We start from the raw sequence: 16256 nt of genomic DNA on the forward strand, positions 1-16256 counted from the left end.
TAACGCTGAAAGTGAACGCAGCCGACGCGCGCGAAGGAGGGTAGATCGCGCGCTGTCTATGCAACTTTAACATCCACCCGCCTTCGTCAGTTTTCCGTGATCATGATGCATGCAACTGCGTCGAAATATCGGGAGCTCGACAAAAATCAAAAAGGTAATCACGGTCTATATCCCGGTCAATATAAGTCTAATGAAAATAACCGTGAATCATTCAAAACTCTAGTTAATTTAATCAAAGAAGAATTGCTGCCAAACTGAAATGTGTAGTCAACTAGTCTATAGTGCATAGACGACATAGGAATGAAACTGCGCACATTTTTGACAGTTGCGCCCATATTAACTTATCATATTGTGTTAACTTGATGTGTTAAAATTGTCGATTATTAATGTTAGCGCCACCTAGGCGTCCGTATATTTCTTTTGATGCATAGTAACTGTTAAATCGGGACTCGCGTACTAAATATTTACATTTCAAAGTTTCAAACTGACCTTCAACGTTTCCGTTACCCCCGTGGTCTCGAAGAAAAGTCATTCCTAAGATAAAGCCCCGATTTGACAGTTATTCATCATCCTCCCTGCGTTATCCCGGCATTTGCCACGGCTCATGGGAGCCTGGAGCCCGCTCTGACATCTAATTCCAAGATTTGGCGTAGGCACTAGTTTTACGAAAGCGACTGCCATCTGACGTTCCAACCCGAAGGGTAACTAGGCCTTATTGGAATTAGTCCGGTTTCGTCACGATGTTTCCCTTCACCGAAAAGCGACTGGCAAATATCAAATGATATTTCGCACATAAGTTCCGAAAAACTCATTGGTACGAGCCGGGGTTCGAATTCGAACCCGCGACCACCGGATCGAAAGCCGCACGCTCTCACCGCTAGGCCACCAGCGCTTTTTTCCGATTTAACAGTTATTATGTGTAATAATCATGGAAGTTTGAACCAGTATTGCTCTTGATGGTTCCAAGGTACGACCTAGATTTAGATAGAAGAAACAAGTTAATATATTTGTATAGGGGCGTGTCAGATTTTGTACTGAAGTTGTTATATACTTGCCTGGGATTTTAAATATGTCTCAGGCCCTCGAGTGTTTATAATGATTGTGTTGTTGCAATTAAATATCACGAAACGGGGCATTTTTTATATAATTTTTTTATAAAATTGACCCTTGAAAGCTGCAACCTGCGAATAAAGACGGACAACTCAATGGATTTTTATTACTGAGTTCATTTGACATGTTAAGTGGATACGTTTGCTTGATCCAAGACTAGGGAGTTCTATAAGTCTTTGCGCATACATATACAGATGTTTGAGCCGGAACCCAGACATTAAATGAAACAGGTTTAAAAATATTACCATTTTTAATGGATTTTTAGTACAGTGAGAGGTTCTAGTCTAGGACACGTAACGGAGAGAGAATTTTGGTTAGAAAAAGAAGGGGCGCTGGTGCCGTGCACCTTGCTTTTATAGTGACGCGAAAGGGGGAAACTGTGGCGCTTCAGTCTTCATTCTTATTGGTCCGGCATGTCGGGGCGCTGGCCGCTGCTCATTGGATCAGCGGGGTGACCGGAGGTTGGCTGTCCTGGACAGTGTTGCCAGTCATGGCGTTAACAACAGAGCATTGAAGAAACGTTTTACCTTCCGTTAATTTAATTTTTTAATTTTATTTATTTAGGATTACCAACATATAATACATCTTACATGCTCTTAAATCTAGTTACAAAAGTCTAAACTGATGCTTATCCAATTATAGGTAACCACAACTTACATAGGTGTCTTTTACCAGTGAACTACAACTAAACATGCAATACCTAAACTTACATAAGCATCCCTTACCTGCGATTTACATAAGCACGTCTCGCGCTGTCCTAATTTTCTCTTCCCTCGTCTGGAATCTGCGAAGTTACAATGCCATTGTTTGTTCTCGCTTCGCGGTTCTGACCAAGAAACTTTGCCTGTTTGCTTGCAAAGAATGTTGTTTTATTACTCTGTTCAAAATATTTAAATTTTAACAAAGGGTCAATCCGCGGCAATGGATGGCTAAGAACACTTCCGACTAAGTCTGTTTGAAAGCTAACAAAAAAAAAACTAAATCTAAATCGGTATATCCGTTCGGGAGCTACGATGCCACAGACAGACAGACACTTCAAACTTATTTAGAGGTTTTTTCGTCGGGGGTTAAAGAAATGACATTCATTGGCAATTTGGCACACAGGACACTTGTATGAAATGAAATGTATGAGCTTCAATTGTTTGACATGCACTGCGCACTCGCCGCGTGAAATATGAGCGTGCACAAGAGTGCTCAAGATGATAAAGGCTCTAGCCTTAGGTGAGCGGCAGCCATACGTGCGAATGAAAAGTCCCATCGCTGTGTCTCGCTCCAATGTATGGCCGCCGCTCACCGCTGTCGCGCTTAGACCAATGTCGTGGCTGAGCCGTTATAGAGGTTAATGGTTATAGCAATCCCTTGGAAGTCTTGGAGCCTTTTAACTCCGCTTATGTTAAGTACCATTCTCACAGACTGACCTTTGTCCACTTGTATTACTACAAGATTAGGTCCACTGATGTTCAGTTCAAGGGATAAACAGAATAACTGGGGTTACATTGATCAATTTTAAAGTTTAAACTTCTGTAACTTCTACATTTAATGGGTAAAAGAAAAGGAAAAGAAAATGGGAACATGAATTTTTTTTAGTCTTTCGCTCCTAAAAATCTGGAAAAGCTAACACAATAATGTACGCAGAAAAAGAAACGTGATCAAACTTAAACTGACATTCTGCTAAGGCACAGCGGGGTAAATCTCGACTGGGGGGCAAATGTAACCGGTCCATTTTTTCCATGTTTTACAATGTTAGCATTATTAAATAGAGTGTCCACACACACACACACACACACACACATAAACAGAGTGTGTGTTATATTAGTTATATATGGTAGGCGTGTTCAGTGGATACATGTAGAACTCAACATCATTGTGTAATAATGGAAAAAATTAATTAGTTACAATTGCCCCCCCCCCCCCCCCCCTGTCGAGATTTGCCCCGCTGTACCTTAATGTTAATAATGTTCAATTCAATTCAGGGATAAACAGAAAAAATATGTAGAGATCGTAAAATGCTCTGTATAGAATGTTATGAAGATAACAAATCTAGGGGCGCTAAAGCACTAATAAAATAAATCCGCCAAATCATTGAACAATTAGCCAAAGGAGTTAAATTGTCCGACATAGATTATTTGATTATAAATCACATTAAGAAATATGATATGGAATCACACATTACTTTGCGGAAATCCATGATAATCAAAATCAAGAAGATTACTTCGCGGAATAGGAACACTTAATTTACGGATTAGAAAAGTAATTTTCTTGATTTTGATACTTCAGATTTCCCAATTTCGTTACTATAGGGAATATTACTGCAAAGTTTTGCGCTAGAGTTCAACGCACACGCACAGTAAACCATAGAATAGCCAGTGTAGCTACGTTATACGTTAGTTCGTATGCATTAACCAATCTTTTGGAAAGTAATTATATAGATGCATCAAGGCGATTTGTTTACAGGTCTGTGGCCTATTGCAACTACGTTTGACGTGTTGCTTTCTTGTCACACCTACGTGCGAATTCACAAATGAGACAAATGTGTCAAAAAAGGTTCGCGGCAGGCCTTCCTCAATGAATGCTTTTCATACAAATATTGTAAAGACACCAAACAGAGAATGTGTCAAATTGAAAAACGAGACCAAGAAGCAAGATTTACGCGTGTAGCGACCATTATGATGTAGAAATTTAACGTTTTTGATGAGTAATTCACATTCATTTGGCATAATTTGTTAGTTACTAAAAATACCGGGATCCCGGTATTACTAAATTAAATACCGGTATTGAAATGTGCCCAAAAAAGGGCGGGATCCCGGGATCCCGAGATACCGGGATCCCGGTATTGGAAGCCCTAATAACAATCCAACGGCCTACGGTATTCTTTTAACCTTATCATTGATATAACGGTGTTCATATTGGTACGCGATTGATAACTGTACCGTTTAGCTTCGCTTGGCAGCGATCGATCTCGTGAGATTATTACATTTACATTATTAAGCATTTCAAGCAAAAATTAAAGATTTTACTCTTATCTACAGTTTTTTTATATGAAGAAATTGCATCTGGGTGAATCAACTTTTTCTTGCTTTTTGCAAGAATTGCCCATACTTATTATTAGCTCTACTTTTGTGAGTTTTAACCTGGCCATCGTGAATAAAGATCCTTATTTTTATTTTACATTTAGGGAATAATTAAAAAAAAACATTTACAATTAAATCTATATGTGACCCAGTGGAAGACACTTTTTTCATACAAAAGTGAGGGACAGCTATGTCCACTGGGTCACTGCTCGAAATAAAGTAATAAAATAGCAAATCCTATAAAAACATGATGTATTGCATAGCTTGTATATCTGTTTTTAATATAATAAGTATAAACTAATTACACTAAATACAAATTAAATTTTCTGACCACATGTTGTCGAAGTATGCGTAATTTTGCTGGCAAAGAAAAGTTGATTCACCCATCTGTATCTGAAAAACAATCGATTGACATCTTAACCAGACTGTCATCAGCAGAGGTCGGCGAGGGTGAGCTATTTTCATACTAATATGATGTCAGACATGTCAAATTAGTAGGAAAAAAGCTCACCCCCGCCGACCTCTGGTCATCAGAATCGGCATAGTTTAGCGAGCGTCCATTAATCACGTCATACGTTTTGGCTTATTTTAGATTCTTATCCCGTTTTTCTTCAACTGATATTCAGTTCATTTTCTGGTATTTACATGATCCACCTTAATGCGTTTTCACATTATCCGATCCGATATCGGATGTAGGACCGATATCCCATACATTACAGGCGCCATATTGGATTTTTTCCATTGAAATACTTCCGACATCCGATATCGGATCGGATAATGTGAAAACGGACTTACGATGTCAACAACTCAAGTCAAGGTACAGTCAACCAATTGGAACCCTAGGCCACTCTACAACCATGTCAAAATGACAAGCAGTAAGAGATTTCTTACAATCTCAGTTATAACATCACTGTGACATAGTTCTACAGTGGCCTAGGGTTCCAATTGGTTGACTGTACAGGTTTCCCCTGTGAACTCAAGAACACACCAATAATAAATCAAGAGTGACCAAATACCCGAATACCGAATATCTTAATACCGGTTTTCCTAATCTACTCATTCAAACAGGTTAACAGTTTATTTACGCATTGAAACATTTTCATTCAGTGACCTGACTCGGTCAAGTACGCACGTTGCGTAGTTAAGTGTTTAGTGTTTAATGAGTGATAATTATGGAACCTTTGGCAAGGAGACCGGTATGTTTTTATAGTATGTGATAAACATAACATAATATACATATTAGTTACAGACACATACCCACGTAAAAAAGGGATAGGATAGGTAACGCATATGAAAAGGGGACAGGCAAAGCACATGGAACTCCTAAGTGCCACCATAAAGCAAAAAGGGGGTTCAAATAAAAGATTGAGCCGGTTTACGTTTCATCTTCTGAGACTCAAAATAGTCTTATGCGGCAAGAAGTGCCGAGCAGCGATAGGCTTGTACAGCCATAGATACCTATAATAGGCGGAAGGCGGAAATGCGTTGGTGGGCTCAACCTCCTAACACAACGTTCCAAGGTTCCAAAAACCAAAAATAATCCGTCAGAGAGACTTCAAAATCAAATGATCTTTGATTTTGAAGTCAATGATCACGAAATCATATGATCTTTGATTTTGAAGTCTTTGGCATTGTTTGCCATTTCTTTATAACTAACAGCTTATAAATCAAGTTCCTTGCACTTCGTGCCTCTGATATGTAACTACTTAATCTGTATAACAAAATTTGTATTTTAAATTAAAATAGACGTTAAATATTCAATGCTGCTTAATTTCTTATTTGTTAAAAATATTAGTGAGGTTAAATAATAAACAAGAGTAACGATATGATTGTTTGCATATAAATATTTAACTGAAGTTATCATAGTAGATAAAGTTGTCTATTCAAGGTTGCTATACTGCTACTTAGTGATATAAATATTAGCTATGTTTATAGTTTTCAGTGAGGTTAGATTGCGGTTAGCTCAAGGACATATCGATCACTTGTAGACTATTTGTTGATGTTTACAATCTAGACTACAGTTTGTATTGGTTCAAAAAAAAAATCTGGATGTCTAGTGAATACATGTGTGTCATGAAATATGTTACAACTACCTTTTGCTCGAGGATTCTCTCGCGTTAGAAAGAGACAAAAAGTACCTTATGTCACTCTCCATCCCTTCAACTATCTCCACTTAAAAAATCACGTTAATTCATCGTTCCGTTTTGCGTTGACGGACAAACAAACAGACACACACACACTTTCCCATTTATAATATTAACTAGTATGGAATTATGGATTAAAGTAAAATTCATAATCCTACGGACTAAATTGACAAATGACTGACAGGTAAAATGATACCAGGAACAGCAAAATTAAAATAGCGAAGGGTATATGTCGATAACAATATATCGACAAGTTGTAAAGTACAAACAACAGACAAGTTTAAATAAAGAATAAAGTGTTTAAATGAAAGAATAGACCTTTAGTCTTGTAGCAGACTACTGTCAGTAAAATCAAGAATAAGTATTGTATATGAGTTTCAAATAAGAGGTACACATTTTGGTTCGTTCTATGTATCTTCGAGGTAGTGGATGGATACCATGCATTTTTACCCACTAGTTTTAAAACATAAAAAGGTTTCCGAGCCTGTAGGTAAAAAATAAAATACCATGTCCGACGATAATAAATTATCTGTCACGCTATGGCAAGTATATCATAGATATCTATATAATTTTCGAATCATATTATTGCTGCTTCGAAATAAAAAAAATATCTCTAATTAGCGGTCTACAGAACTTTTGATCTGTCGAAATCACAGAAAAAGTTGGTATATTGTTTAGCCGATCAAATTGCCAATTTCATTGTACCGTCTGGGTGCACCTTAAATCTACGATATAATAATAATTTTAATATCGATAGGAACGACACTGGCCAAATTGTGGCAACATTCGTTCACACTTACTTGTCAGTTTGGTGCGTAGGATTATGGATTTTAATTTAGTATGGATGTTAACAAGCTAGACTAACATAGACTAAATTTTGTATTGTTTAAAAAAGTTATTTTAACAAGGTGTAATTTGAAGAAAGTCGACGTCGTCGACTCGTCATACAGTCACCTGCAATAATTAAATATGTTACTAATCGAAGGCCGAAATAATATCTGACACGGTCTGACATAAAAGGGTGTCACATCTTTTTGTGACCGTTACACGTTATTGTATGTGACTGTACCTGGCAGACAAGTACTGACGCGCGATAAATGATAAAACATCTGGCCGTCCCTATCGCACTATTTGTAAGTGCCTGCCGGCATAAAGAAGTGATCATTTCTGTACCTTGTCATATTAACGTCTTGTTTGAAATGTCATACGAAATTGTCAAACGATTAAAAGCGGCAAGGTACAGGAATCATCACTTATTTATGCCCGGTGACTGTACCTAAGTATTTATAAAACAAGCTGTGCTTAGTTTGGCGTGAGGTTGATCTTTATAAGGGACACAAAAAATCGGCAATATTCTTACGTCACATCAATATAATGTCTAACCAATACCAAATACATATATTAAATTAAAGTATTAAAATATAAAGTTCAAACTTATTGGGTGGATTATCATGCTGTTAATATAATAAATTATATTTTTAATACATATATAACTCCGTAAAGACAGATGACAGATAAAGTCTTAGAAAAAAACGTACCTCGGTACCATAGAGAAAAAGGTACGGTGGCCTAGATGGCATTACACCTTCGGGGTACGCTCAGCTAGATGGCGCTAATATTAATTTTTGACATTTTAAAACATATCAAGCTAAGGATATGGGCCAAATTGTCAAAACAGAGGTTCAAAAGTTTCAAGCCTGTGTCAAGAGATGGCAGTCTATGCACTGTGATTACACATTTTACTTCGACAGTAACTCTCTATATTACTCGATCCTCTTTGCCAATACGTACAGTCAACCAATTGGAACCCTAGGCCACTGTAGAACTATGTCATAGTGACGTTATACAGCAGATTGTAAGAAATCTCTTACTGCTTGTCATTTTGACATGGTTGTAGAGTGGCCTAGAGGCCCTAGGGTTCCAATTGGTTAACTGTACGGTCAACCATTTCTACGTCACTATGACATAGTTCTACAACAAGCCTAGGGTTCCAATTGGTTGACTGTACTTTGATCTGAATCCTACGCCACTAGAACGCTGTCGAATTATTTGTGAAAGGGTTCTACAGTGGCCTAGGATTCAGATTGGTTGACTAACACAGTTGATTACTCGCAACTCATTTGTACGGATTCTGATGAGAAATCTTATACGGCTTCATTGCGTGGCTAAACATATTTGCGACAAACAGAACGTAGCCAATTTAACCAAGTAAGTAATCACATTATAATAGCTTTGAGAAATATTTCATTCTTCAATTATCAAAGCGAAATGAAGTTGCATGGCATTCGGATCGCGAGGAAACTTAGATTTGTCAAGAGTAGCCTTTAAGACGCAACAGGAGGGGTGAATTCTCCATACAAACGCTCTTGACTATTTCCTCCCTGGTTTTTGAAAGATAGAGAGCAATGATTTTTTTCACGACAGATTACTTTTTTTTTATCTGTGTCGGACCGTTTAGAATTTTTTGAAATTTTTATTTTTAAAGACGCTACAATCAAAGAATTCCTTCCCTTAATCCTTAATGGGATAAGTTCGCCTTTGTACAAATGATGTGTGTGTTCTTTTTTCTTTACTGTGTGTGTTCTTATCTTTGTACAATAAAGTGTATTACTACTACTACTAATTCCAACCAAACGGCCTTATTGATTTTGGCGCAAAAAAGGTGTGATATTCAAAATTATATAATATTCAAGTTAGTGTCAAGTGATTGACGGCACATGTCAAAACAAATAACATTGGGAAGTGGTAAAGGCTGTCGTACACTTGTTCAGTAGGTAATTATTTTTATTTGTTGACTTAAGAAGCTAGTTTCTTAGAGAAATTAATTGCATTTGATCTAACGAACCATCCCTTAAAGTTAATGAAATTCAATAAAAACAGGGTGTATATTTGTAGATTAAAAATAACTTTTTACGTACAAATGCTTTCGTAATAAATACCAAATCCTACTCATTTTAGACATGTCGCATGTCACAAAGGCAATAATCAATTCAAACTGAAACTGACCAGTAATTATACGTTAGAACAAGTTATTATTACAAGCAAGCGTTTAACGCCATAAGCTATAGTTTACACGGCATTTAAAAGCCATAGTTTTTACTTGACCTACATTTTAGTGCCACAAATGTAATATGTACATATGTTAGTCCACCAAAGAGAGAAATAACCTAACCACAAAATTAAAATTTTGAAAAACCTTCCAACCGCGACATAGTGGACCGATTTTCATAAAACATGGCTAAGAACACTCCTGACTAACTCAGCTTTCAAACAAAAAAAAACTAAATCGAAATCGGTTCATCCGTTCGGGAGCTACGATGCCACAGACAGACACACACACAGACAGACAGACAGACACACACACACAGACACGTCAAACTTATAACACCCCGTCGTTTTGCGTCGGGGGTTAAAAATTAAATTTTATTTTCAATTTTCCAGTGTTGCATTTGTAACCTTTTTATACCGTTCGTACCTTTTTATTCGATCAGAATTTGTCCTTTTAAAAGGACATCGGTAAAACGTCAGCATCAGCAATAAATTAAATCCGACAACAGCCTACAAGATCTTTGACGGCAATTCGTCACCTGACTGACCTGACATCACCAGTCACCGTTCGTGACCACTAGATCAAGTGATTCAATTTACAATTTCACAATTCACCTTCTATCACATGATCACGCACACTTCGAATCCAGAAATTGAATTAAGTACACCAGGGCGTCAGAAACTGTACGATAACAAGCGAAAACTTCTCACTCAATCTTACGTGGTGATAGCAAGAGTGAGAAAAGTGACATGCCGATGCCGTCGATTGGGGGATAGTAAGTGAATATCGGCCGATCACACGACACTCGTGACGTATGGCGTGCGAAAATTTGGCTGGACTTCAGCCGATGAGTCACGTACAGGAGACAGTGGTGTCATTCATGTTTCAAATCGAGACGATAGGTCATGCACAGATTTGGGTAGGTATATTCTGTTTTCGAATGATTTAAAAGCGAGATTCTGTACCGTGAGTTTTGACGTTTTAGTATAAATATATATACGTTAATGGATAGTCTGTATATATGAAGATCGTAGAATGTATGGATTGTGTGACTATTTACTTTCCTCACAGACTAGCGTCAAACATGAACAGCGCACCAAAAGGTTACTTACCACCACCACCACAACCACCAACCAAACATATCACGTACCTAAGTTTCGGCTCAATGTTACTTGTTAGTCCGAACCTATGTCGAATTGTCGATGTTTTACCCAAGTGTTCATCGTTGTAAAGCTCTTAGTGCGTTTTCACATTATCCGATGCGATATAATGTGAAAACGCACTTAGGCTATTGACCGAGCAAATGTAACGACTCAACTCATTTTAGCAGTTCTGACGGTTAAGCACAACTAGCGCTCTTAGGCTCTTACGCGCGAGTCTATCTATGTACTACCTCTAGATGTATGGACTCGCGCGCTAGAACGTTTTTTGGAACTTTTAAACTAGGTAATACTTTAATAATTTATTCCTCCGTATATTTAAATAGTAATATTTATTGTCAGCAGGTTGGGAGGCAGAGGAGAAGGCGCCGTTCCTCCGCAACGAGCCCGTCAAGCTCACGCCGGCGTGGGAGGGCTCCAACCTGCCCAATGACACCCTCAACCTCAAAGGTAAGCTCCTATCATACGAGAATTTGATATGAATATGATACTCGTATAAATAACAGCTTCACTCGACGGGAAAGAACTCTTCGATGTGTCCATATTAGGCTAATACGACTGCCGATTGAGAACGACCCCTCATGAACATTTTCAACGCGGACGGCTGCTGTATGTCGTCAGCGACTTGTCAGAACAACCAAGGCTTCAGAGTCCATCCTGTTCATACATCCTAGAATAGGGGTCCGTCACCAAATGGATCTACAAACCGTGTGACCGAGATGTAGTATCGCGTTTTGTTGTATTGTAGTCTGGATCTGGAACGGACCGTGATGGTAATTTTTAATACGTGTAGTGTACGCTTATCTTCTAAACTAGAAAACAACATTGCAACATCTGACGATGAAGGGCTTATGTAGGTGTATAACAACATGAGAGCGTAGGCGGGCTCGTCCACTGGTACGCATCCGCTCAACTTGAAAGGTAATCAACTGGGCCAAATTGGGCGTTCCATTCATTCGCCAAGAGTACGCACGAGTGTTCCCCTTTAGGATGATGTTATGGAGATTTTTGGAGGAAAATTGCTGGAGGAGGCTTGTTTGATTTATTGTTCGGGGTTGTTGTGAAACTGGACATGTTTTTTCCTTGTTTTCATAAAAATAAACTAAAATTTTGCACGTCGAAAAATAAATCGCAACATACTTTGTAATGCGTTTGTACGGGACAGCCCATGGAATGCTCCTAAATGACGTTAATTTTGCGGAGAAAGTCAACGGCGCCCCCAAACGGTTATTAGAACCAAAGACATATGTAACTCCGTATACTCCTCCGTATAAAGTCTAAGAAAAAACGAACCTCAAAGCCATAGAGAAAAAGGTATGGTGGCCTAGATGGTGTTTACACCTTTGGGGAACGCTCGACTAGATGGCGCTAATATTAATATTCGACATTTTAACACATATCAAGCTAACAATACAACTGAGGCACAGTATAAGTATAAGAGTACTATCGTACAGTATGGCCACTCCCGCTCCCCGCTGAAAGCGCCGCCCACCCCCTCTCGGTTACCTCACAGTTACCGCATGTCAAAAACGCGAACAGTCAACCTGTCATATCTCACTCATACAAGCATGGTATACGCGTTCACCTACACGAGCTTAGAACGTGTGCCAGGAACGTGCCTCTTTCATATATTTGATCGCCTGTTTCCGAGATGTGACTGAGGTTCAAAAGTTTTAAAACTTGTGTCGAGAGATGGCAGTCTATGCACTGTGATTACACATTTTACTTTGACAGTAACTCTCTATAATACTCTATCCTCTTTGCTAGAACCAACAATTACATTAACATACATTTTCCGTGAAGAGTATCGAGTAATGTATTTAAAATTCTTGGTACCGCGTATATGTTCCAATGTTATGTTTTCGAGTTGAGCGTATTTATTTTTGTTCATGCGTGTAAACAGCCCGGTCCACACAGAGTGAGGCACGTCCAGAGGCAATGTTCTCGTTGCGAACGTCTCGGTCACTCTCGGCACACCTCGGACACTGGCGATCAAATATATTATATGAAAGAGGCGCGTTCCTAGCACACGTGTAGGTGAATGCGTACTATGCTTGTGAAATATGACAGGTCGACTGTTCGCGTTTTTGACAGGCGGTAACTGTGAGGTAACCGAGGGGGTGGGCGGCACTTTCAGCGGGGAGCGGGAGTAGCCATACTGTACGATATTATCTACCTTTATTATACTTTGCTCTCGGTCTTACGTTACGCATGACGCCAAAACGCACTGCCTCAGTGGAGGCACGTCTCCACAGCTATTTGCCGCGCGAGGAAATTGCCTCGCGACACGCTTTGTGTGGACCCGGCTAATGAACAACCTTTTAAGGGTACTTACTTTAAATACGCTTAATTAGATGTCGAACGGTATGAAAATTAGAGTAGAGTGCTCACGCTAACATGAGTGCGACATGCTTTTTGTTACTGCAATATTATTATGCAGTGTACCGCCTGTAGCCAGTATTCTCAGTTTTCATAAAATGTCGGTAACTTGTAATTAGCGAGCGGTCAAAGAGTAATGATAATGACGTTATTAGTATTTTGTAGACCTGAATTAGCCAATAATCGTTTATACTATTTGTATTGACTTATTTATTTTTATGAATAAGGGGGTAAATATCAGGAAAGATCAATTGCGATATCATTAAAGTTCTAATTAGCTATTTATGATATTTGTTATTAACTTACGATTGTACGTCAAGCAGCATAACCTAACCACAAAATTAAAATTTTGAAAAAACCCCCGACCGCGACCTAGTGAACCGATTTTCATGAAACATGGCTAAGAACACTCCCGACTAACTCAGCTTTCAGACAAAAAAAACTAAATCAAAATCGGTTCATCCGTTCGAGAGCAACGATGCCACAGACAGACACACACTGTCTGTGGCATCGTAGAACCGTTTTTTTGTCTGAAAGCTGAGTTAGTCGGGACTGTCGGGAGTGTTCTTAGCCATGTTTCATGAAAATCGGTCCACTATGTCGCAGTCGGTGGTTTTTTCAAAATTGTAATTTTGTGGTTAGGTTATTATCGATTGTTTTACCCCTTCTTAATATTCTGTATTCATTGTAATGTCTTTTCTGTATCCAGGCAGGCAAGCATGACCATGCTTGCGCGATATAGTATTTTCATCACACTCGCACTTTAAATGTGATATTGCACGCAGGCGGAGCGTGAGTTATAGAAAAATCGTTCTCCCAAGGGAATAATGAAATTTCTTGTACCGTACTTAACTATTTATACATCTATTTACATAGTTTTTACATTGCGAGTGTGATGAAAAACATTGTGTGTAACTCGGGGAGTATGAATATTACTAACTCGAGTCTTTAAATCGCTGCGGCAAGCCGTCGCGATTTAACTTACTCTCGTTAGTAATATTCAACTTCCTCCCCTTCTTGCACAATGTACTATTATGCAACCGGTGTATAAGGAGGTAAAAAAAACCGGCCAAGAGCGTGTCGGGCCACGCTCAGTGTAGGGTTCCGTAGTTTTCCGTATTTTTCTCAAAAACTACTGAACCTATCAAGTTCAAAACAATTTTCCTAGAAAGTATTTATAAAGTTCTACTTTTGTGATTTTTGTCATATTTTTTAAACATATGGTTCAAAAGATAGAGGGGGGGGGGGGACGCACTTTTTTTTCCTTTAGGAGCGATTATTTCCGAAAATATTAATATTATCAAAAAACGATCTTAGTAAACCCTTATTAATTTTTTAATACCTATCCAACAATATATCACACGTTGGGGTTGGAATGAAAAAAAAAATCAGCCCCCACTTTACATGTAGGGGGGGTACCCTAATAAAACATTTTTTTCCATTTTTTATTTTTGCACTTTGTTGGCGTGATTGATATACATATTGGTACCAAATTTCAGCTTTCTAGTGCTAACGGTTACTGAGATTATCCGCGGACGGACGGACGGACGGACAGACAGACATGGCGAAACTATAAGGGTTTCTAGTTGACTACGGAACCCTAAAAAAGACGAGTGGCGTGGGTAACAATTTGAGGCGAAGCCGAAATTTTTTGACTCAGTTAAACATCGTTGCATACTATTGTAAAAGTATTCTTTTTCTACGACCATGCACTTAGTTTTTAATAGTTATCTAGAATAACTTTCGTGAAATTCACACTGTTTTCTGTATTTTGACTCAAAAGGTTTGCATTTGCACTTATCCATCATCTCCCGCCGGCTTCCCACGTACACGCGCAGTTACGTTATAAAAATGCGTTGCCAAGGTTACAGAGCCAAACAATGCGTTTATAATTTTTTAGTTACTGCGCGCATGCGCGGGTATCTAACCGGCGGGGCTGGCTTTGGGGAATAGACTTTTTATGTAGGGTTTTAAATATCACGACCCTGTAAATGACGAATAACAGTTCGGGAGTAGAAAAAAAATATGAATAAATAACAATACAGTCAAAAAGTAAGACGTAATAGTTTTAACAGCTTCTATATGTTGGTTAAACTTTCCGCGACCCCACACGATCAGTCTCCATAAAGAGCAATTGAAGTGACTCAAGTGACAGAAGTGCAAGAGTCAATCGGCTAATGCGCGTGATTGTTCGCACTACGTTTGTAACACTACAACTTTATTTATAGCTGTCTCTATTCTCTTTGCTTACAAATCACTAAGACTGACCAGTATAAGATTTGCAGAAGCAGTGTACTTAATTACTTATACCACAGAATATATAATAGTACAAGTACAGAAGGCCCACTGCTTTGATGTTCACGAAATGCCGCCTTTTTAAATGCCTACAAAATTTTTACAAAGAAACTAGCCGCACGTGCGCGGCTTCCGGCGATAGGGTTGCCTATGGATTAAAACGAATTAATTACTCAGATAAAATTTTATACTATCATATTCAAGTCTTGGGTATTTTATAGGTAGGTATATATACAGTATTTATTTATTTTTGTTCAAATACCAACATCCTAAGCGTTATTGAACTTTTCCGTGGGACTTAATCAATAGTAGATCTGTAAAGTAAAGTAAAGTAAAATTTATTTCAAAATAAGTCATTTAGTTAGTCACATATTTAGTGGATCACACTAGGCAGAGCCTGTCCCGTGACTCCACGGATTTCTGTTTGTTTACCTCCATAGCATTAAAAAAATCTGCTCCCTATAACTGTAGTAAAAATTGTAGTCTTAGAAAAACTCGACTCACTTTCGGAAAAATGCAATTTCAAAGATTCTCGTACGCGTAAACTCTAGAATTTTGAATTAAGTAGAGTCTATTAGCCATTACAAGAACAATACCATGACGCCATGAGGTGTATGAGTAATCACTTAATCAGATCAGAGATCAAATTTATAATTGATCAATCATTGAGGCAATTATAACAGTTCAAAATGTTAAAAGCATATGCGACGGGTTAGATAATTGCTTACAAATCGAAACAAGTAGTTTCTGATGTAAACAGTTTGTGCAAATGAGTCAAAAGACCGTCTTAAAGGAAAATGTAAATTACACTCATGTCTTCAACCTGACACTTCAGTGAAAAAAAAAAACATGAAGAAATCGGATTTATACCAACAAGCCTACCCTTCGGATTGAAAGGCCAGATAGCAGTCGCTTTCGTAAAACTAGTGACTACGCCAAATCTTGGGATTAGTTGTCAAAGCGGACCCCAGGCTCCTATGAGCCGTGGTCATGGCCGGGAAGACGGAAAGAGGATGACTCATATTAACATTTTGAAGCGAGATTATCA

The 16256-nt window shown here is 38.4% G+C and overlaps 1 protein-coding gene across 1 annotated transcript in view; it reads left to right on the forward strand.

The window, feature by feature from the left end:
* Positions 1-16256, forward strand: part of LOC125238200 (equilibrative nucleoside transporter 2) — a 67238-nt gene that overhangs the window by 35290 nt on the left and 15692 nt on the right. Inside the window, 1 exon segment of the mRNA XM_048145473.1 lies at positions 10877-10984. Within this exon segment, the coding sequence (XP_048001430.1) occupies positions 10877-10984 (108 nt within the window).

The sequence above is a fragment of the Leguminivora glycinivorella genome, chromosome 23 (genome assembly GCF_023078275.1).
Source record: "Leguminivora glycinivorella isolate SPB_JAAS2020 chromosome 23, LegGlyc_1.1, whole genome shotgun sequence".
Lineage (NCBI taxonomy): Eukaryota > Metazoa > Arthropoda > Insecta > Lepidoptera > Tortricidae > Leguminivora > Leguminivora glycinivorella.